Below are 23,928 nucleotides of genomic sequence, written 5' to 3' on the forward strand. Positions count from 1 at the left end.
GTTTAATGTAGAGATCTTTGATCCACTTACACTTGAGCTTTGTACAAGGAGATAAGAAAGAGTCTATTTTTATTTTTCTGCATGCTGAGTGCCAGTTGGACCAACACCATTTGTTGAATAGGCTGTCCTTTTTCCATTGAATGTTTACAGCTCCTTTGTCAAAAATCAGGTGACCATATATATAAGGGCTCATTTCTGGATCTTCTATTCTATTCCATTGATCCATGTGCCTATTTCTGTATCAGTACCATGCAGTTTTCAGCACAATTGCCTTGTAATATAGTGTGAGGTCAGGGATAGTGATTCCAGCAGATGTTTTCTTGTTGTTGAGGATGGATTTCACTTATCTGAGTTTCATTGGCATCTTCATCAACAGGTTTTTGAACTTATTTAGAAAAATGGAAATAGTAGCCTTTAGGGGTTTCTGCCCTTTTTTCCAATTTTGTTAAGGTTAGTTTTTCCTAAGATGATAACCTCCCCTTTGGAATTTATGACATATGAACATTTTCTAAAAGTTTTCCATAAAACTGCATGAGATGCAATGAAGGTACTTGGCAGGTTGGTGTCAAGCAGATTTAAATTCAAACCTATACAAAGATAAAATTATAAAAGTGACAGTCCATATGACTTCAAAAAATAAAAGTAAAAAACTTGGCTTTCCTGAATCCCAGTTCTCTTTATCTTAAAAAAAACTCTTGCATAAATCTGATAGTAGAGAAAAATTTAATCCAGCAACATCTATCTCTGGCAAGGGATGAAACAAAAAGACCTTCTAGGTCTGTGTGACAAAGCTGGAAAAATATCCCAGTAATTCCTCTGTCTGGAATACAGACATCCTCTTAGTACACACCTTTAATCTTTAATAAGGTAGGTAAGGCTAGATTGTGGAAGGAAGCAGCTGTGTTTGAAAGTGATACTTAATTGAGGGGCAAACAAAATGAAGAATCACAGAAAGATTTGACAGAATGAGTTGGACAAAGGATATGACCAACTCTCGTGAGAACAGAAAGGAGAGACACTGATGAAGAAAGATGCAGGGAGAGAAAAAGGTGTGTGTGTGTGTGTGTGTGTGTGTGTGTGTGTGTGTGTGTGTGTGTGTGTTTTACTGAGAAAGTTTTAGTGGGACAGAGAGAACAATCTAGACAAAAGTGAAGACAGAATGAGTCAGAGATTGAGAAGGAACCAGAAGATTAGAAGGCATTGCCAAAGTTAGTATGAGGCTAAGCAGAGCAACTGATATCAGATGCGGAGAGAAGCTGAATTGAATCAGGAAGCTAGGAATATTAGATTGAATATTCCAGGCCTAGGCCAAGGGATAGCTAAACCAAGAGAAAAAGAATTCTCTGGGTTTAGCACAGTCTGTTTGTGTATGAGTCTCATCTCATTCCATCCTTTGACAAAATAAAAGTGACATTTACATCTCATGTTGCTTAAGAAACTGCACAAAATAATTGATTTCTGGGCAAGTGATTGATAATAGATCACACAGAGTCCTCTCCAATAATAAAAAATTACTATTTCAATATATGTTTCTGCTTGCAGTATAAGGATTTGGAAATGTGTTTAGACATACTATGTCACAACATATTTGGACTTCAAATAGTCAAATGAAAACCTTATTTTTCCTCCTGATTCAGTTAATCATGATCAGTCATCATTTTTATTTTTGTGGGTGAAAAAGTTTTGTTGTTAAATGTTGTAAAATTAGTGATAGCCATGGTCATTTTTATGTTGTATTTCAAAAAGGGGACTGTATTGTGTCAGGTATTCTTGTGGATGCATCTCTTGCTGGTAAAACTGTATTTCTTCCTTGAATTTGCGTGTTCTTTTGACAGATGATAAACTATACTAGGGATATTGTGGGGTATTTTGTAATATACATGTATTCCAACTATTTATCATATTTGTTATCTTCTGAAAATCAGCAGATTCTCATTTGTCTTTTATAGAATTTTCAGATTGATGTCTTTTATTCAGGAGATACCAAAGGAACGTGAAAAGAATCTAAAAGACAGAGCTTGGTTTCTGTTTCAGGAACTCACATTGATTTGATTATTTTTCTTAAGCAAGTTATGATTTTATTCCTTGCTCCAGCTTACTAATAAGAATTACCTGAGAAAACTGACTAATTTTAAGATGCATTTCATTCGAGTATGTAAAAGACACACGGTACATGGCAAAAATTTGGCAGAGTTCACATTCTTCAGATTCTTTTTTTTCATAATTTTATTTATTGTTTGAAATTTTCACAGGCATAGATTTACTTGATCATATCTCTGCCCCTTATCCAGTCTAACTGTCCCTAAGACACCCACAGCACACTTTCCCAACTTCATATCTTTGTAGTTTGCTTGCTTATTATTTATTGATTTATTTATTTCAACCTTCCAATTCCAATTTGATGCATGCATGTGAATAGTCATTGGGTTATCTCCTGAGGTGTAGGTGAGGCCACATGTTACATGCCTAAGGAAGAATGATTATTCCTCCCCCAGAGACCATCAATAGCACCGCAGCAGGGGCTGAGTCTTGAGAGTCCCACTTCCCCATAGCCATAATGGATTTTTGTAATTGAGTTGGTTTCTACAGTAAGCCACTACTGCTGCTGTGAGTCCACGTACTTATGTCATGGACAGAGAACAGCGGTTCACATTCCTCCTGTCCACCCCCTTCTCTGTGCTTCTTCTGTCTGCTGCAATGTGTCCTGAGCCTGCTACACAGGAGAGGAACACCAAGTCACAACTGAGCACTTGCACGGGCATTCAGTACCTTGGACAGCAATATGTTACTGAGTCTGTTACCCATAGCAACAAGAAGCTTCTTTGGTCAAGGCTGGAGCCCCACAGATCTATGTTGCATGAAAATAAGAGTAGAACTCCAGCCCTCCTGATAATTCCATCCATTTGCTCATATTCCTCTGTGTCTTCTCATTATTACATCAGGGTGACCTGGTCTGAGCCAGCACAGCTCAGTTGTACCTCACACAGACCTACAATTCATTGTCCCACACTTCTTGTTCTTGGGATTTATGTCATAGCTTGCTTTGCGAGTTATCTGAAATAATCAAATGATCAAACACTGACAGTAGAATGTGTACGTAATTATGATCCACAGCGCCTAAAATCATGTTGGAATTATGGATAGTCAATAAATGTATGATGAACACCGAACAGATGAAATTAATAAAGGAAACGGGATTTCTAGTTAGTTAAGTCGACAGGAAGTACCACATGGATTGTAACTTAAAATGCGTTCAACTCCAGCCAAGCATGGCGGTTATAATAGAACCTGCTGCTAGAGGTAGGAAGGCAGTCCAGTGGGGGCTGTTTCTTTGCAATGTAAACACAGAGCTAACACATCCAGATTTCTTCAGTAGAGACCACTTTCTTCAAATGAAAGCCTGCTGCTGCTGAATAAAACTTCCTGTGTCTGGAACAGAAACAAACAAACAACCACAATGGGGGGGAATGGGAGAGAAAGGGAGGGATGGAAGGGGAGGGAAGAGAGGAGGAGTGCAGGAAAGGGAAGAGTAAGGAGGGAACAGAGGGGTTAGGGAGGGGAGAGAAGACTGGAAGGAGGAAGGGGAAACACAAGATTTTTCAATGACTTTACTTTGCTTCACATGAGGATTTGGGTTAAAGACATGGGATCATTGATTTTCTACTTACAAATGTCAGTTTTGCCTGGGTAGGGAATTGAGCCACATTGCAGGAAGGACCTGAACCTGACAGCACATAGACTTTTGAGGAGATTGTTAAAATACCATGTTTCGGGGAAAGAACATACAAAGAACTCATGGGAGAATCCATAGGGACCAATACCTGTTTTATAATAACACTGAAGGCAAATAATATATTCTTATTAACTGAAATGCTGAAACTTTGAAAAGGACAAACATTTACAGATCTGAGAAAAGATTTTCCATTTATTCCACGGTTTTTGAAATAATAAATTTTGAGAAAACACATGTAGAAAGGCAAAAGGAAACTTAGAATAAATATATACCTTTACTTTGTATACATGCTAGATGAAGTGAGTAAAATTTAAAGGAACTAGTGTGCCTGACTAGGAAATAAAATAACAAACAGTCGATGTGTCAAAGGAGACCAGGGTATCACTATTCTTGCATTTGCACTACCTCACTTCACGTACTTTTTCTTTACAACATTCTTCTGGTTTACCTTCTATGTTGGTGGAGTGATTTAAATATAACCCCGTTCTTGTGCTCACTCGCTTGCTTATTGTCTTTGCCCAAAGCCCCATTATGGCTGCTACCGACTAAAAGGTTAGGCTGTGGCTGTTGCCGAGCGGATGGGTGAAGGAACAAACAAGTTCTTGTAGTCTGATTCTTGCAGGGATCTATCACTCATGGTCCGAACACACATTGGCAGAGTCAGAGAATGCTCCTTCGTCAACAACAAGTGTGTTAGAAGCAGGATGTCCTTGAGGAGGGAGGCCTCACATCTCACTGTGGTTAGTACTCTGTGAGCCTAAGTTGTTCCATCCCAGTATGGCAGCCTGAGAGTCACAAAATTGTTGGGGAGCTTTAAAGATGAATTGGTGTCATAGTACATCGAGTTCATTAAACGCTAACTTAAATTTTATCTGTGGACATTTAGCTAAGCAGCCCGATTTTCAGTGTGATAAAGCATATAGATTAATCTTTTTGTAAAAAAAAAAAGTTTTAATATTCTCCACTTCGAACCAAATTGGGGCGATCAAAACAGATTGAAATCAAAGTCCGTCTTTCTATATCCGTTTTGTGTTACTTCAGTTTAATGTAAATAATTCTCTTATATACCCTTTGTCCGAAACAAAGCAACCAGGGCACTAGAAAAATATTACATAAAGAAGTATTTAAAGTCTTTCAGGAACCAAAGCAAAACTGTGTATACGTTTTGAGAGTTAGTAGCTGCTTTCAGACACATCATGTGATGAAATCAGAATCATTTGGGGGGAAAAAAGAAAACTTAGCTAAAGGAGTTGGTGCGTTTACATTTTTTAAACAGCATAATAACAGTTGGAAAAAATATTAAAGGTAATTTGCTTTGCACTAGTTCGTCTGCCTAAGGACCACAAGGGGAAATAATGGGGCTGATTGCAATCAAGGCTGTCTTGTGAGATCAAAAAAAAAAAAAAAAAAAAAAAAAAAAAGAAGGAAGCCCTAGCTCTGTTCTACATCTTCAGATGAGCAGTGTTTTGTCTTTGTTTTACAGATTTACTTACGTTTCTTGGACTATGAGATGCAGAATTCAAATGAGTGCAAGAGAAACTTTGTGGCAGTGTACGACGGAAGCAGCTCAGTGGAGGATTTGAAGGCCAAGTTCTGCAGCACAGTGGCTAATGATGTCATGCTGCGCACCGGCCTTGGGGTGATCCGCATGTGGGCAGATGAGGGCAGCCGCAACAGCCGGTTCCAGATGCTCTTCACATCCTTTCAAGAACGTAAGATTCCCTTACTTGGCTGTTCGTCCTTCGAAAGTGTCCAGGGCTGCAAAACTCCTCAGCTGCTAATGGGGTTTTCTTCATGCAGCCTGCGCACAGCAGGGCGTTCCCTAATAAGCTCTTAACACATGGGAGGCTTTTCCCCCTGGTTGGTGCAGTCACAAGTGATGGTTACATACTGCAATCTGAGTACTTACCGCCTTTGTGTTTATGTATCACAGCCTTTTCTAAGCTACTATAAGCGCTTCCACTGGGAAATGGTGGGGTTTGTTTGTCTTTGGGTTTAGCTCTTCCCAAGTATCGGGAGGGAGTGCTGCAGTTTAGGTGAAGCTTGAGTTTGAATACCGTTTTGTCAAAACTGCATAAAATATGTGACTTGTTAGCTTTTAAGTTTCTCCTTCAGTCTGCTGTAAACTGAACATGCTTGCTCCTGCAGAACCACAGGTAACTTAAGGGGAGAGAGAACTGTGTGGGAAGACAGAGAATTAGAAAAAACTTCAGAAGACATCTAAGTGCTATGATATTTAAAGTTGCTGTAAAGTACAGAAGTTTGTTTTTCTCCCCACTTTGGAAATCACAGTTTAATGAATAATGAGGTGTATGAACAGATATATTAAGATATTCTCAGATAACTTGGCCTGTTTTGTGGCTCACAAAAATGAACAAATCCCAAGAAATTCAGCTTTAAAGGGTAAGAGCGCTATACTTTCAAGCTGGGAATTTTTGCTTAAGTAGAAAGAACAAGAAAAAGTTCAGAACCTACTAAGACATCTTAATGTAAACAGCACGGGGGAGGGCGTCACCAGAATCCTTGAACAACACTTGATCTTTCTAAACAGTACCATGGACTTTGTGTGAATTAGAGATCCTGCCAGGCTGTGGGTTGTTTGTGCGTGTTAAAATCTCTGCCTTCCTCTGAGGGCTTGATTAAATGCTGGAGGTCTTGGAACTTTAATTCATTCAGGTAGTTTTTAAAAAATCATTTTATGGTTGCAAGACAATAATATAAATTTTTTGTGGAAATTATGGTGATTTATATCGCACAGCTCAGTCATATTTAGTACAGTGTGTCTTTAATAGGAGGCTTCAGTTATTCCAGCATTAAAGTATTAATTGCAATTTCCATATGTTACAGAATACAGTTAATAGGAGATCTATAATACTAATTATTTTATTCTAAATGTTCTTTCTGGTATATTTTGTTTATATAACACATTATATTTATATGTAACATGATACTTTGAAGTACATATGTATTACAGAACTGTTAGACCTAGTTGGTCATGATGTATTTCTCTCTTGTGAAATGCCAAGAAATTAATAATAAGTGTTCTCATTGTGGAGAGAAAATCTTCAGGTCATTGTATCAATGAGATAGAAGTAACCATGGCATCGTGTGATGACTTTATACTGTCAGTTATTAAGGGGTTCTGTGATACATGTGTATGAATTGTGGTCAGGCAGAGGACATCATTGTGGAATTAGTTCTTTGCTTTGAAGGATCAAACGTAGATTGCCAGGCTTATGTGGCCTGTGCATTTTTGATGCTCAGCTATCTAACCTGACCCCTGTTGGGATGACTTTTAGTTTTTAATGTTCTTTTCTGTTTGGAATCATGACCTACTGAGGTCACCTATCTAATTTAACTGTCAAAAATATCGAATGGCAAAGTACTACGCTATCTCTTAAGTCCCACAAAATATCTGCAATTTTTATCTACTGTGCTATAAAATTTAATACAGATAAATGAAAACTATGCTGCTCAATTTAAACTATAATTTAAAGTTTTATTTTACTCACTTGTTATATGAGACATTAACTCCATTTTATGAGGGAAAAACACCCAGCTGCATAATTAAAGGATGTGGAAAGCTATCAGGTGCGAGGGATGCTACACTGATGAAAACCTCATAGTTTAACCCTTGGAGTTATTGTATAGGAAATAATCCACTGGGTAGCTCAGTAGTATATGAGATAGAAGGAAATTTCAGCTGATATGTAAGGTCCCTTTTTCTCTGAAATAGATTATTACATTCTATGTGTATCTATAAATCTGTATGCATATAGAAAATGGTGCATTAAGTCATGCTATGTACCTATTATATAAGTATAGTTGAGAGAAAATATAATATTTCAGTGTCTGAACATGGATGAGCTACTGAAGCCATTTAGTGAGTAGCTGTATCAATTACCAATTGATAGAACACAGGATGGTCCTTTAACATGCAAGTGAAGTTCCCCTCAACCCAGTATGTTCTTCAGTGTCAGAACAATGGGTTTTATAATGACAGTTTCTATGATCATTACATGCATTTGCAATGAGCATTTACTAAAGACTTGTGGTATCTGTGTTCCTGCATGTTTTGCTGTATATTCTCTGTTGAACAAAGTACGTTCACCTGGTCAATTGAAAGTTGGGTGATTTTTATAAATTCTTCAAATCCCATATGTTAAAAATTTAATAACAAATGTGAAGCCTTTGTAAAATGATTAGATTTCAAAGACAAGCATTCTTGGATGGGACTGGCCTCCACAAACAGTATCATCTGAAACTGATCCAATCCTTCCTCCTGTGAGGAAACAGTGGGGAAGTTTCACCTATTACCTGATTGTACCCACACACCGAATGTGTGGTATGCAGTCTTAGACTTTTCAGCTTCTAAAACTATGCAAATCCAATGCCTCTTTTTTTTGTAAATAAACCACTAGCTTGTATTTTACTATAACCTAATAGGTAGATTAAATTTTGCTAAGGATGTTTTTTACCATGGTGCTTTGCTTTCCTTCATTGACTCATTGCTTGGAATTTTGTCTGTGGTCTGAATAGAGAAGTCGTTATGCAATGAACTGGGTGTGTTTACTGCTTAATTCACAGGAGCCATGCTTTACTATGTAATATAGGATGTATAATATAGGATAATACAAAGTGGATGCTATTTCTAACTGGTGGCTTAGAACAACTTTGGTGTCTCTATATTAGCATCAAGGTGACTCACTGAAGAAGCTTCAGGTTCCTTACCGTATGTGGCTTTATGAAACATTAGTTTCGCAGATAATTCACAATTGCATTGTGAATGGTGGTGATGACTGTGGATATATGTGTGCATTTGTATATGTATGTTTATATGTATATGTATACTTATATGTATATGATGTATATGCATATTTATATGCATGTGTAGATATGAATATATTTGTGTGTGTTATCTTGTCTTCTGTTGCTAGTAACACAATATGTGTAGACTGAATACGTCATAAAGAAGAGAGGTAAATATTAGATTTAGAGTAGTTAATGTGCAGAGCTTATGCCTGTTCTTGTGAAGGATGATTTGCTAGCAGTGTCCAAAGTGGCACAAAGCATCACTTGCCACCCAAAAACATCATATTTGTGTCTGCATGTGTATTTACATGCATGTGTACACATGTGTATGTGTATGTGTGATTGTGTCTGTGACTCTTGAGTATGTACGGTCTGTCGCCTGCTTTGTATGTATCTCTAGCAGTCACTGACAGGCTTTCATAGAGATGATTTGTCATCACAATCTCCTCCCAAAGATTTCATTCCTACCATCCATCAAGAACAAATACATCTCCATCTCCTAAATATATCACCTAAGAAGCTAAACACCACCATGCATAGACCAATAATATTCAAACAAAAGCTATAGATATACACATTGTTTTTAGTACAAAATAGATAATGTATTTCTATGCCCAAAGCAAATGTATAGCTAACAACACATATTTAGGATATATTTTGTTGATGTATGGTTTGTTCATCAATGGTTGATGAAAATAGGTGACTGCCAGGTCTTGTGAGCAGAATTCTACATGATTTTCAAAACTGATTTGATTCCTTGGCCCCACCATGTCCAAATGCTGACTTCATATCACACTCATGTTAAAATCAGTGTGTATAGGATGTCAGCACCACATTACCTTCTTACAGACATAAAATCTAAACAAACACATGCTATAGAATCTACCAGTATGATGACTAAGGAATACCTGTACATATATTTTCAATTGTCAAACATTTATCTTTCTCATCTGATTTACTTGTGATAATGGGAAAGTGTTTTTCATTAGGATGTCAGCCTACTGGGGAATGGGCAGATGTTTAACCTGCACAAATCCATAAGAAACTTTTTGCAAAGTCTGTCTGGCATGATCATATCTTCCACAGAAATAACGTAGGAAATAACAGTACATGCAAGATCTCAGAAATGAAAAGGGATTTTTCCACAGTGAAGGCTGAAAAATCACTCTCTGTAGCTGGTTTCCTGGAGCAGAGAAAAACAAAAACAAAAACAAACAAACAAACAAACAAAACCAGTCTCCTCTCCAGTCCCTGTCACTCTCAGCAGAGACATTAAAATAATTGTGGCACATGTTGCTTTTTACGACAGATGAACATCTTTTAAAGATGTGCACACCCAGAATAAAAGCTATATAGTGGTCCTGTAGTTTCTGAATTTGACATGAAACAAAAGGACCTCTCTACTACTAGGGAAAACAATTCTGGGCCATTCTTAAGTAGAATTATTAATGATAGATTGAGGTTTACCTTCCAGAATTATGTCAAAGTTTTTCTGATAATACAGCTTAATATATTTACATCACTTTTCATAGTCATTGACTTTATCCTGAAGAGCCATCCTATTGAAAGGATTACATGTAATAAAATTTGTCTTTAAGTACATTTATTCATATCCAATTATGGCCGACATATTAATTTAACATTAACTGAATTTTAGTAGGGAAATGCTGGAGACACTGGTAAATAACACCTATTCAGGTCAACTGCTGCCCCCTTTCAAGCCACTGAGCTCTGAGTTTTGTATGAATTCAGTAAGGGGATGGGTAGACCCCTTCAATTGGTATAAGTCTTGCTTACAGAGAGCTGTTTACTATTCTGATAGCATGAACAGCTATGGCACAATACATTATCAGGTCTTGATTGATAGGCAGAAAATGTGCATTTTAAATAGATAAGCAATTAGATATTTTTAAATACTGAACAATTTAAGGTTATATGGAAATTATTTACAATAATTTGCTCAAGTATCATAGCACATTGTAGTTTCATGGCAACTTACAAAGATGATACAAAGCAGTAAGATTATTTATGATTAAAATTACAAAGGTTATTGTTGCTTTTCAAGAGACATGAGACGAATCATCCTTAGATGTGTTAAAAAAATTCTCAGAGTATAAAGACAACATATAATACCCATGATATGGCAGTATCTAGAATTAGTTTCTGAAATTTCTGACACAAATGGTTCCAAATTTGTATTCCATAGCAAAATTTCCCCTCAGATATAGTTATAAGGTGATAAAAAAGGGAAGGCCACCGAGGAGTCCCTGACCCAGCCAGGTAACACTATGAATGAAAATGAAACTTATTCCAGTTATATAGTTTACACCAGAGGAGCCAGGTGAACTGGTGGTTTCTTAGGGTACCAGACATTGCAGATCAAAGAGTGTCTAGCCACTAACAAGAAAAAAAATGAAGAATTGAGTAAGACAATTCCAAGAACCTGAATTACACATAGTCTAAAAACCCCAGAGGAGAACTCTGGACACCAAAGTTGAATACAGCCACAGCTGAAGTGTGCACTGGCTTTAACACATAGAAATTATGTGAAAATAGTTGAATGATGTTTAAAGATTCTGAAAACATTTTTTAAGTGGTACTGGAACCATGCAGGAGTCTTTTAGACAACCATATTGTTGAGATTTAATGGTCACAGCTTTCCTGTTACAGCAGACATTCTAGTCCTCTGGCCTGAGATGTGGGTGTTGTGTTGTAGGCTTATCAATTGAGACCAGGCACCTTTCAAGCAGTTGTGCTCTGCATTTTGAGCAACTTATCTGTGGATATCAGGATAAATATTTGATTGTAGTTATAAATTATACTGTTATAAAAATATCATTAGGATATTTAACAATAACATAATTTTCTGGAAAGATCAACAATTAATGATCAACCTTGGATGATGACTGAGACCCAAAGGGACCATATTAAACCTGTATTTCACTAAGTAACTATTATGTTTTAAGGAAAGAAATGCCATTGGTTATAATTACTCAAAAGTATGAATTTATGTCTTGATGAGGTAGATTTCAAGATCTCACCATTATGAATTGCTGGGTTTAAAATAGATTAAGAGCACTTTATTAATGTAGGAAATATTTACTTGTGTGTGTCATAGAGTAACATCAATACCAGATGGCATAGATTTAAATATCAACAGTACACAAAGTATGCTGAGGAAATTGCTGAATATATGTCATATTTTGGCATGTCTTTCTAGAGAACATGCAAAATACAATGTGGGTAATAAAACTCACTCTATTTTTGTGCATGGTTTTTAATATTTGTATTGATGAAAACCATTGTAGCTAAAATGTAAGAAAAATATGAGTGAGGGAATAACTGGCCGGGAAAATCCTGTTTTTAATGCTGTAAGAATTAGGAATTGAAGAAGGCAGTGAGAAGGAGATGGTGGCTGTATTAGAAGTGGAGAAAAAGAAGTAAGTAGTTAGCCATAAAGTCGTCTATGTGCTTTTCCATGAAGTCTTCTCTGTGTGAACTGAGCCTATTATAGTGGTAAGAGAAGACTATGCATTCAGTACGACATTTGCTTTCCATCGACCAGAACACAAAGAACATGGTTTGGAGTTGGCAAAGTGTGCTGAAAGCTTTTGTATTTCTCTTAGGAAACAAGGTGCCTGAAGAACAGTTAACACCACACATTAAAACATACACCATTAATCCAAAATGCCTTTAAAAATCTGATTATGTATCCCTCTTTTTTAAAAATAAAGTTGTAAGAGAAAAAAAACATACACTATTACATTTTAAAATGCATTCTAACATTGAGTAGTTCATACAATAGCAAATAATTCACTAAAAGCAATGAAGACTGGAGCTAAAGGACAGCTCAGTGGTGACCAGCTCACAGTGTAAGGATCTGAGTGCCTTTCCCAACATATGCTGGATGCTCTCAACTGCACAACCAATATAATAACAACAAATAATATTCATGAGAGGTTTCTAACCGTTTGTTTGTTTGAAAGGAGCCCTTGCTGCCCTCAGACTCTCTCTGTAGAGCAAGCAGACCAAGTTGGCCTCAACCTCACAGGGATCTGACTCCTTCTGCTTCTCAAGCCTGGGATTAAAGGCTTGTATGACCATTGCCAACCCAAATTGATGTTCTTAAGAGGAGTAGTTAAATATTTCTGGGAATATACTTGTGTTTTTTATTTAGCATAATATTATAGTGGAGAGTTGTATCAAATTATATTAAACATGGGTTGCAAAAATAAAGTAGTTAACAGGAGGCATCTACACTATTTATATCATAAAAATACCCACTATGTATCTAATACATATGTGCAGAAAATAATAGAATTCAGTTTTTACTAATCATTTTAGTTTTGTTTTGGTTTTTGCCTTTCCTACATGGAATATGCATTGTTCTAGTGAAACATTAAAAGCTAGAGACAAGACTTTCCAAAGGGATAAATTACATCTAAGTAAATAAGACTACCCACATTGTATTTTATGGTAGAACAATTCATGATATCAGAAAGTAGCTAATCGATATGGCTTATGGTACTGCTTAAGCCATATTGTTTAATCCTATTGCTCCAAGGTACTTTGGGTGTAGGTATTATTGTTGTTTTTGTCAACATCACAAAGTAGAGTCATCTGGGGAAAAGGAAAGTTAATTGCTTCCACCAGCCAGGCAGAAGTTTCTTGATTAATGATAGTGTGAGCAGGCCCTGTCTACTGAGTTAAGGGCTATCTCTGGGCAGGAGGTTCTGAGTAGAATAAGAAAGAAAATTGAGCGAACCCAGGGGAGCAAGCCAATGTGTCCTTTCCCTCCATGGTCTTTGCTTCAATTTCTGAGGCCAGGGTCCTGCCTTAAGTTCCTGTCCTGACTGCTCATTGATTAACTGTGCTAGGAACATAAAAGCCAAATAAATCCTTTTCTCCTTAAATTGCCTTTGGTTCTGGTGTTTATCACAATAACAAGGAAATCAAACCACAACAGACCTCTGACATAACAATAAAATTCCTGTTACATGCAATTACACCCAAAGTTCATTTCAATTCTTTCAAAGACAGAAAAATAATTTATAAGATGATACTCTTGGCACATTTCATGGCAAATGTGGAAACATGATGATTAGATTGACCTAGTACAAAATAGCCTTGTTTATCATGTGTATGAGCTATCTGTTGATGCTGTAACAAAAATTCTATTCCTTCAAACTGAACATATTTATTTCCTTATATGTCTGATGTCAGCATTTCATGGGTGGTTTGGTTGATCTAAGACTATAGTGATGTTATGGTCTGGTCTTGTGGTCTCCTGAGACTGAGCATCTCTCCTTATAATTTTCAGTTTAACAGCTATGTTTCTCAGACTCCCTTCACCAGCATCAGGCTTCCCTTCATTTCTTTTGTTTGGTTGTAACATCTTTGTGTCAAGGTGAAACCACCAGATAATCCAGTATCAGGTCCTTTTCTTGAAATTGCTAATCTCATGGTAAATTCTCTTATGACATGTAAAATAACATTTACAAGCTCTGGTAATCATCACATGAACAAATTAGGAAGCTACTTTTTACTTAGTATATTTTTAAAATTTTAATTAAAATCACTTCTCCTATTACCTTTCTTCCCTCCAACCACTCTCACCCCATCATCAAGTTTTCTCAAAGTTATAGCCTGTTTTTCTTTTATTATTATCATTAAGACAAGGTTGTAGCTTGATATAATGTTGCCAGTTTTGTTAGTGTATGTGAATTTCTCTTTTGATTTTTATATAACTGAGACTTTTATATCTCTTTTGATTTTTATATAATATAATATTGCTGAAACGTGGTAGTAGAAATGACTTGAAGGCTGTATTATCAGTGTCAGCTGTGTTGTATCCAAAAACATGCCCATTTTAATAAATCATGAGCATGTATTTTTTATATAAAGAAACTATCTTTTAAATAAAGTAATTTTATTTTTAAAAAACAACAGTGAAGCATCATCATAGGGATATAATTTTGGCCAGTAGGCATGTGTTTATAATATCAAAATTAATGTTAGATGATTTAAGGAAAACAAATCACTTGTCACAATTTACAAAGAGTTTGTTGTTGAAACAGATGCTGTAATGCAATGATGAATATTTAATACCTTATCCTAATATGAGCTCGTTAAATCAACTATTTTATTATAAGGACAGAATGGACTAGCCTGCAGTGTACTTTCCAGGAAATGGGAGCAATAATGATGAAGCAAAAATGGGAGGTAAAAGGCTTAAATATGTTTCCACCAAACACAGGGAGGCCAGGAATATGATATAAATTTTGTAATCTGAATGTTTTCAACCTCTTTCCCCTCCATCCTTTTTTATATCTTCCCTTCCACTTTGTCCTTCCTTCATCTCAAATCTTTGCTTCCTTTCAATTTTACCACAAAGAAAACAAAGAGCAAAACACTTCACTATTTAATAATTATCTTTAATGTGCATTTATGATTGAGTTAGTCATTTAACTTAAATCACTAGGAACTTTTTATCTATATGTACATAGAATAATATTATATTACATACTAATCAGTACCTTCATTTTTTGAGGACAAAACAATTGATTTAATTGAAATCCAGTTAGCTTCAAATTGTCTTAGTTTCATTTTCACATTGTAGCATAATATAGACCAATGAGATGTGGGACTCAAACAATGAAGCCAAATGGATCTTATAGACTCTTTGGTAATCAAGTGTTTAATTGCTTAGGATGTTATTTTACAACCATTGTAGCGTATATTTATCAATAAAGATCTATGTTATCTGTTTCCATATGGAGATGGAAGATTTTAATCTTGAGCTATCAGCATTTGAAGTGGTCCAGTCACAAGCTCCAGGCCTTGTGGCCTGTTAAGCTTGGCTCAAGCCTCTGTTTACTTCAGGTTCTTCTGTTGGAACTTGGAATGTTCAACTTTAAAGCCAAATATTGTACCTTTGTAAGAACAATGTGTCTAAACTAACCAGTGGCTGCAGGCACGCATAAATCGTCACAAAATAAACTCTGTACCAAATGTGCAGGGCCTAATAATAACTCCAGTGCACAGCAGTCCAACATCCTCCTCAGGATAATTGTGACATCTAGTTGCAATGAATAAATCATCATGCAGCTGAGTCAGAGCAGACATAATGATGGCAGGATGCACACAATAGTAACGCACACAATAGTAATGCACACAATAGTAACACACACAATAGCCCCTTGGAGTGAAAACTTGTAGGTGTCTTGTGATGTTTTTCACATCATAAGAGAAGAAGGAAATCATCTCTACCTATGGAATTAAAAGTGTACATGAAATTATCCCCAAATACAAAACTCAAACGTGGGATGCTATACTTTAATCACGGCTTTGCAGAGAAATCTAGTAACTCTTTAAGACTGGATTAAATTTTTCAAGCAGCATTTTGTATATCGCATTGATCGAGAAAAACGTTTTTTTTTTTTTTTTTTTTTTTTTTTTTTTTTTTTTCTGAGACTGGATGCTTTTGTGAAAAATCATGTCAGAACAGAGAGTTTTGGAAACATTGATTTTTTTTTCAAAGCAAATGGGAAAAAGATAAAATACACGAAGAGAAGATGTTTAAATCGATATCTGGGGTCAGTTTGGGAAACAGTTTTCAGTAAAATGACATTTATTATAACTTCAAAACCTAAGGGCTGATTTTAGTTTACAATATGATTGCAGGAAAAAGAATTCTATTGGAGGGGAGATTGTGGTGGCATTGTTTATGGATATATGTGTATATAATTTTAAGAAGACTTTGGTGTGCAATTGTGTGTCATGCATGTGTGAGAGTATACATCCCTGTATTCGCACAGAGGCCAGAACAGTGGTCAGAGTCACAAGAGCTGGAGGTAAAAATGTTTAAGGGATGTTCAGCCTGTTCCATAGATTCTGGGATCCTAACTCTGGTTCTCATTATTGCTTAGTAATGAGCAATTAATGGCACTTAATTGTTAAGTCATTTTTACAGACTCATATTTTATAATTTTTATCATTCTTGTTCAATACCATTATGAAAAATGCCTAGTGTTATTACTCAATATATTTTAAATCTGTTTTTATGTCTAAAATATGTATTTTGCTATGACTTATAATTGCTTGGTTCAATAATCTAATGTTATCCCCATCATTATTATTGAGAAAAGAGTGAAATTCATTGGAAACTAAAACCATTGTCATACTTTTTTTATTAATCATTTCATGTGTTTAGATCTCAATAATATCTCCCTTCCCTGTTACCCATCTGAAACCTCCCAATCCTACATTTGCTCTTTCCTGCCTTTGCCTTTCTGAGGGTGCTCTTTAACCTTTCCTCCCCACCCCACCCCTCCAGCGTCCCCCTCTGCTATGGCATCAAAGCTCCACAAAATCAAGGGCCGCCACTCCCATTGCTGTCAGACCATTCTCTGCTAAATATGTATCTGGAGCCAGGGATCCCTCCCTGGCACCTCATACACCTCTTAATAATTGAGGAATTTATACTCCGTGGGGTTTGCAAATGAGGATACACTAATCAATCAGAAGCTAGTTCTTGTTGTGCCTGAAGGGATGGCTTAGTAGGTAAGCGTGCTTATAAGGAAGGAAGTTGAGAACCTAAATTCATGATCCTAGCATTCAATGTAACAAAAACAGATTGAACATCTGTAATCCCATCATCGACAAGTGAATCCTGGAAATTTGGCTGCTCAAATAGCTTAGACAAAATCATGACCTTTGTGTTTATTGTGAGACCCTATTCCAAAAGTTAAATGGAGATAAACAAAAGCTACCTGTTGCAATATTCTCTTCAACCCAAATAAACACGTTCTATGAAAGCACAACTCAGTAATTAGGAACACAAGCTGTGGGTCTATTATGGACCAATTTACCACTATACTCTCTATTCCTCTCCTTAGAGATACCTTATGACTTGCTGTTTTTCCAGGCCCCCTGTTCCTGCTCCTTCCTCTCTTTCTCCTCCTTTGACCCTCCTCTTTTGCTTTTTCTCCCTGACTCCTCCTCTTCCCTTTCCTCTTCTTTTTCTCATACCCTCTCCCTGTCCCATCATGTATTGACTTAACATAAATCTACACCCAACACCTCTTCTGGCCTCTTCATTTGCAAGCATGGACTCAAGCAAGCATGTGTGCACACACACATTCCCACACACCACACCACCATCACAACAAAAGTAGTACCAGTTGCTGATCTATCTAGTTTGTTTATATCTTCCTGTTTTAATTTCAATAAGCCATATATTCTAGAAAGTTATTCATTTCTTTTTTTATTTTCAATTTAATTGAAACATAATTTTATAAACCATGTTCTGATAATCCTCTGATTTTTGAAGGGGGCAAGCAGGAATATGGATGGGGACAGGAAAAGATTAAAAGATGGATGTAGTAGTCCTACAATGTGTATTTCAGTGGATATGTAAGAAGTACAGTAGCAATATGGTATGTCATTATGAACTAAGTCACTTTGTGCTACAAGGAAGTATAAATCAATTGGCCAGTGATAAAATGGGGGAAAAATAGAGAGAATGAAGGGGAGCTAGTGCTGCATAGGAACAGGATGAAAGTTCACTTCAGTGACTCTTTAGTCATATTCAATTAGGATGCTAATTATCATTCCAAGTGGAGAAGCTATGTAGGAGTTCAATTGCTCCTGCTTCTCAATTTCCAGAGCCCAGGGTGAATCCTGAGTCAATAGTTTAAGGTCAAACTCAGTGCAGATTAGTCGGGCCCTTGTAAACAGTAAGTCTAGGCAAAAAGGGCATAGAGGACAAAGGCCTCAAAACAAAACCACAGATACCTCTAGAAACTGCTGTAGGGTCCTGGTCTTGCATAGGGAATGCTGTTAACAAAACAGATCATGATGATCACTAATTGAAATCAATTTAGTTTTCAGTCACACAAGCCTCTCCACTATGTATTTGTCTCTCAAATCTAGACACAAATAGAGATCAAATATAGATTCGTAACATATATGCATATTTATAATTGTGTGGAATTTCTCTTAATATTTTCTTTAACACAACAATCAAAGAGACTCCAAATCATCTTAAAGATTAGGAAGTCTTAATTAACCATTGTAATCAAGGCTCATAACTTTTAACTCAAGAAACAAAGAGGAGTTTCAAATGTACTGCAGACCATTTCCTCCTCCTCTTCTTCCTCCTACTCCTCTTCCTCCTCCTCTTCCTCCTCCTCCTCCTCCTCTTCCTCCCCCCCCTCCTCCTCTTTCTCCCCCTCCTCTTTTTTATCCTTTTTCTCCTCCTCTTCCTCTTCTTCCTCCTCCTCCTCTTCCTCTTTCTTCTCTTCCTTCTCCTCCTCCTCATTCTTTTTCCCTTCTTACTCCTCTTCTTCCTCCTGCTCCTTTTCCTCCCCCTTCTCACTGGTCTTAAGGAATTTCCACTAATTTAGAGCTGGAGCACATGACAAAGCAGAAGTGAACTAATCCTAGAAGTGTGCTGTGCATGTGAGTGTGTAATGTGTACATCACCATGCATTGTGAGCTCCTGAGTAAGCTGAGGTTGATTCACTTAAACAATAATTAGAAGGAGAATAAAAGGAAGCTGAGCAGGAGAGACCAGTGCTGAAGCCCATAGTCAGACTTTGAGATCAGTCTTAAAACCATGTTTGCAAGCAAGGCCTGCTTTCCTTCAGCTTCTCACTGCTGTGATAATTGTGACTGACTTTATCTACCCCTGGTAGATTTATTACCCAGGAAACACAAGGAGGTGAACTATCAGCATGTCAGAAAGAAATGTGTTAGTTCACATTTGATTTAATACTTACTCATTTTTGTCTATTTGAAGAAAGGAAAGACGTTTGGAGCAGTTACTGAATCAACATTAAAGCAGTAGCTATCAGTATAAAACCTCTTAATTACGGAACTGAAACTATGTTCATGAACTTAGGATACAATCAATCTCTGAGTAGATCTTTGATTTTATAAAGTATAGATTTTAGAATATGTAAACAGCACCCTGCTTGGGCTGTGCGTCTCTTTCTTTCACTTTCTCTTTTCTAACACTGCATAGCACTGATGTTGAGGACACTTTCATTCTCTGCCTTGAAGATGCAATAGTCTTCAGGTGCAGGGATGCACAGCAACATTAAACAGCCCCGAGGAAGCTTCAGTGAAATGTGGAAGAGGCCCGCCCCCTTGTGGATGTAGTGCACATATATGCAAATTCACACAGGATAGCAGCAAAGCAATAGTAATAACATTTTTGGTTCATTAACTATATTTCACTGTAGAGAAGAATAGTTCTGTGAAAACTGCCATTTACATCTTACAAAAACTAAAAGAAAATAATTGAGTTTTTAATTGATAATTTACACTTTTTAATGAAAATTTGTGTTTTCAACAATACCAGATGTAAAGGTGCATATAAAAATAATGCAATGTTTTCAAAAAGAGACTGAACAGAATATAATTTTAGTAAATTCTAAAAGTAAAGACCAGAAATTGTCTTTAAAAACCCATGCTTGCCTACATATTTGTTGTCTATTTTTCATAGAACATCTGTGCAGTGACTTTGCTGTCTGAGAGTAGCACCCATATTGATGCGCTCCCACACTGAAGTGTATTTCCGTCGAGATTAAGAAAGTGCTTCCTATCACGAGGCTGTAACACCGAGTTAAAATAACTCGTAAACTTTAAATGTAGTTTTCCCTTTTAAATAACAAATGGAATTATTTAAAATAAATGAAGGTAAGCAGCTCCCAGCAGTGGAACTTCCCTGAAAACCCAGCTCCTGTTTGCCCCATGGCTGACAAAAGGTCCTGTGGTTCCCAATGCTCTTCTTCCAGTTTTCAAGTGAAAACATTATGGGGAACTTGGGGTAGGGTTCTATATAATTTAGTTTGAGGCATTTTGATTTGTATTCAGTGAGTTAGTGATAAACTGCATTGAAGATACCTATAAATGACTCACAGTCTAGATATACTGTCTTTATTTCTGAAAAATCTGAATGCTTTTATTACAATTAAAGGGCAAGATTGTCACTTTTATTAACCAACAATTCTGCAGGATCTCAATATTTTAAATTTTTATAAATATTTTTAAAACCATGTAAAATTATTTCTAGGTTAGTCAGTATTGTTTTTAAAAGATGGAACTTCAATGTCTGTGGCTACTATCTAATAACAAACACATGCTGTTTGATGGCCTCGTTAAAGGGTAAAAAAGCAGACTACTAAAAGTATATATATGTATACTTAAGCTATGGTCTTTTTAAAGCTATATTATTATTCATACATACATTCTAAAAGCTTACATTTGTCTTGGTATTTAATATGTATAAGCTCTATCTTTGCTTTTTTGATGAAATGGAAACATAATAGCTTAAATTGTGGCAATATATTCTAGATATAAAAATAACTAAAAATCTTATTGGTTGCATAGTCCAATATGCCTTTTCACCAGCACAAGGCAGTGATATCTCAAAATGAGAAAAAGACAAAGAAAGCAAACAAACAAAATCAAAAACATTTACTTTCCAAGTTAACAAGTGAAACATCATTTTAGCCACTTTGGATTATGTTATGGGTCTAGTCAAGGTCGCCAGCTTGTTTTCTTTAGCATTGGTTTTTTAATACAGACTGCTTATCACATAACCAAGTTTGACCTTGATCTCCGAGTCTACTCTTACTGCTTCCCCATTGCAGCTTTGAAAGGTCTGGCCAACAGCTCTTAGCTTAATTCTCTAAACACTGCAACACAGTAAGAGAGCTGATGACATGAATTTGTCATTTGCCTGCATGTGACACACAGTGTCAGTTTAACAACCTTTGAAGGCTTAGAGGTGTCATTGTTGATCCATGACTCTGCTTAGATAGTGGCACACTGAAAGTGGCCATGCCAGAACACATCTAATCAAGCACACACAGGTAAGAGGTGGTGGACCAGGTTTTGACTATCAGCTGTGCTCCAATGCTCTCATGAAACAGGTCCCAGATCCCCCTTACTCCCTGTGGTGCTGGGTAGAAACCAGTGCTTTGCACCTATTTGCCAGCCCTCCCTCAGTGAGCTACATCGAGGTCCCAGGAATGCTTAAAATATCTGCATTTTTACTATATGTCCTGTACATAAAGAAACTCCTACATTCATCCCATTTTGCTGATGGTAGAAGAGTAGCTGCCGTGTTGGCCAAGTTCAACTTTTGTAAGTTTGAAAGGTGCTGAACAGGATTTCATACCAACTCTGTGTGTCCTGCTATTCATAGTGAACCTGTTTGTGCCGAGGGAAACCAAGACTGCCTACAGCCAAGGGCAAAGCTCCTCCTTTGGACACACCCAGTCCTAGCCTGGTGTGTCCTAGAATATTGGGGTTTTTTTCTATTTAAAAAATGTAGTTTTAGTTCAAGAACTAACAAGTTATAGATTTGCTTTAAAGCTATGGTGATGGTTTTGTTTAGGATCTATACGTATGTGTGCATATGTGTCTGTGTGTGTGTGTGTGTGTGTGTGTGTGTATTAAGGTGATACATGATTGGACAGGAGAGAGACAGCAGAAAAAAGTCGAGGAACGGAAGTAGAGAGGGGAGGAGAGAAAACAGATATCAGGATGGACCTGGAGAAAGAGGATCTAGATCTAGGTGGAGTTTATTGGACATAAGTAAATATGAATATATTTAAGGGATTCTATAGGTGCTTTTATCTCTTATAGTAGGGCAGTTTGTATCTTTGTCTATTGGATGTAGGCTTATTGTGTAGAGGGTTTGTGGATTGAGAATTTAATATATATGCCTGATTGATAAGCTACCAGGCTGTGGAGTAAAGTTTGCACAGGGTAAAGAAACACACCAGGGCAGTCAGATCCACCCAGAACATAGCAACCAGGGCAGGCAGAGTGAACTGCCAGGGGAGGAAACTGGGTGGAGACTGCGGCTTGAGGACCATGTGACAGAGTTCATGTGCTCGCCTCCACAATAGAGCAGCGTCTATACACACACACACACACATACACACACACACACACACACACACACACACACACACACACACACACACACACTTTGAAGTCACTCTCATTTGTGTGCAGAAAGTGCCTTTCTATTTCATGTACAAATTGTATAATGGACCATTGCCATTCAGACAGGTCACCACCATCACCACCATTAGCTACGGTAACTCAAATATAGTTCCATGTTAAAAAGAAAATTTTGGCAAACATTTAACAGATCATAAAATTTTACATTATGACAGGCCAAGGTACCTAGAGAAGCCCCCGTCTGTGGGATGCAAACGTTGGGAAGACTAGAGCAGGAAGCATGTAGAGCTTCTTGCTCTGAATTGGCTGTGTTGGCTGTTTCTCTCTCTCTCTCTCTCTCTCTCTCTCTCTCTCTCTCTCTCTCTCTCTCTCTCTCTCTCTCTCTCTCTCTCTGTGTGTGTGTGTGTATGAGGAGAATACACATTTTCATATTTTTTGAGGTTCTTGAAGATTAATTTACTCTTGTTTATGGATTTTTATAGCTTTTAGTTTACATATGCAAAAGTGTTGTGGGGTTTTGTTTAATATATGTTTCTCTCAATAGTATTTGTCAGACATAAATATGAGCACTTTAAATAGTATTTTTATATGGTAAATCTACATTTACTTATGGAGAATTTCAGTATAGTGCATGGCCTATGCCCAGGAAAACTAATGAACTTTATTAAATTGCCTGTTTGGATGAGATGGACACATTGTGTCCTTCCAACAGCCTGAGCCTCCTGGAGAGCCAGTCACCAGGGTTAATGATCATTGTGGCAACATTTTTGAGACATAAGTAGCATGTCTTGCTGAATGCACTTCTCAGTTGAGTTGCACTGAGAACATTGAATATGACTTTCTTTCTTTGCCATGTTTTTTCTCCCCTCTCTGCATCTTTCTCTTTAGCTCCCTGTGAAGGCAACACCTTCTTCTGCCACAGTAACATGTGCATTAACAACACGCTCGTCTGCAATGGGCTCCAGAACTGTGTGTATCCCTGGGATGAGAATCACTGTAAAGGTAATGACTCAGAGCTATCCTGGAAGAAACTTTATCTTCTTCAGGCTTAAAAATATATCAGAGGTCCGAAGACTATATCTGTGGTTTTGTCTGTCCCTTGGGTCTTAATGTCAGTTTGTAAATAGTCTCAGTGTGTGGAGATTTCCTCACTTATATGAACAGTGAACTCTACTTATGTTCTCGAACAGTGAATACCCCACGAGAATGTGCAGAGCCAGATGGAGAAAAGACTGGTAGCCATGAAAAGTCTCACTTGACTATGACTCTATTTTAACTTCTTCCATTTTTTAAAGTTTGTTTCATTTATTCAAAATTTCTCTAATTCATCGTTTGCTCATGCTTTAGAGACAAAATATTTAGGAAGACCATTTCTGTTTTCAGTTGAAGCAACTTATTTT

General features: G+C 36.9%; 1 protein-coding gene across 2 annotated transcripts in view; it reads left to right on the forward strand.

The window, feature by feature from the left end:
- The window catches only part of NETO1 (neuropilin and tolloid like 1), a gene marked incomplete at both ends in the record, with an annotated part of 104,506 nt that overhangs the window by 75,728 nt on the left and 4,850 nt on the right, over positions 1-23,928 (forward strand). For both annotated transcript variants that reach the window (XM_080920156.1, XM_080920157.1), the window contains 2 exons: positions 5,217-5,445; positions 23,417-23,530. In XM_080920156.1, coding sequence (XP_080776282.1) covers positions 5,217-5,445; positions 23,417-23,530 — 343 coding nt within the window. The remainder of the gene's footprint in view (positions 1-5,216; positions 5,446-23,416; positions 23,531-23,928) is intronic.

The sequence above is a fragment of the Micromys minutus genome (assembly GCF_963924665.1).
Source record: "Micromys minutus genome assembly, chromosome: 8".
Taxonomy (NCBI): domain Eukaryota; kingdom Metazoa; phylum Chordata; class Mammalia; order Rodentia; family Muridae; genus Micromys; species Micromys minutus.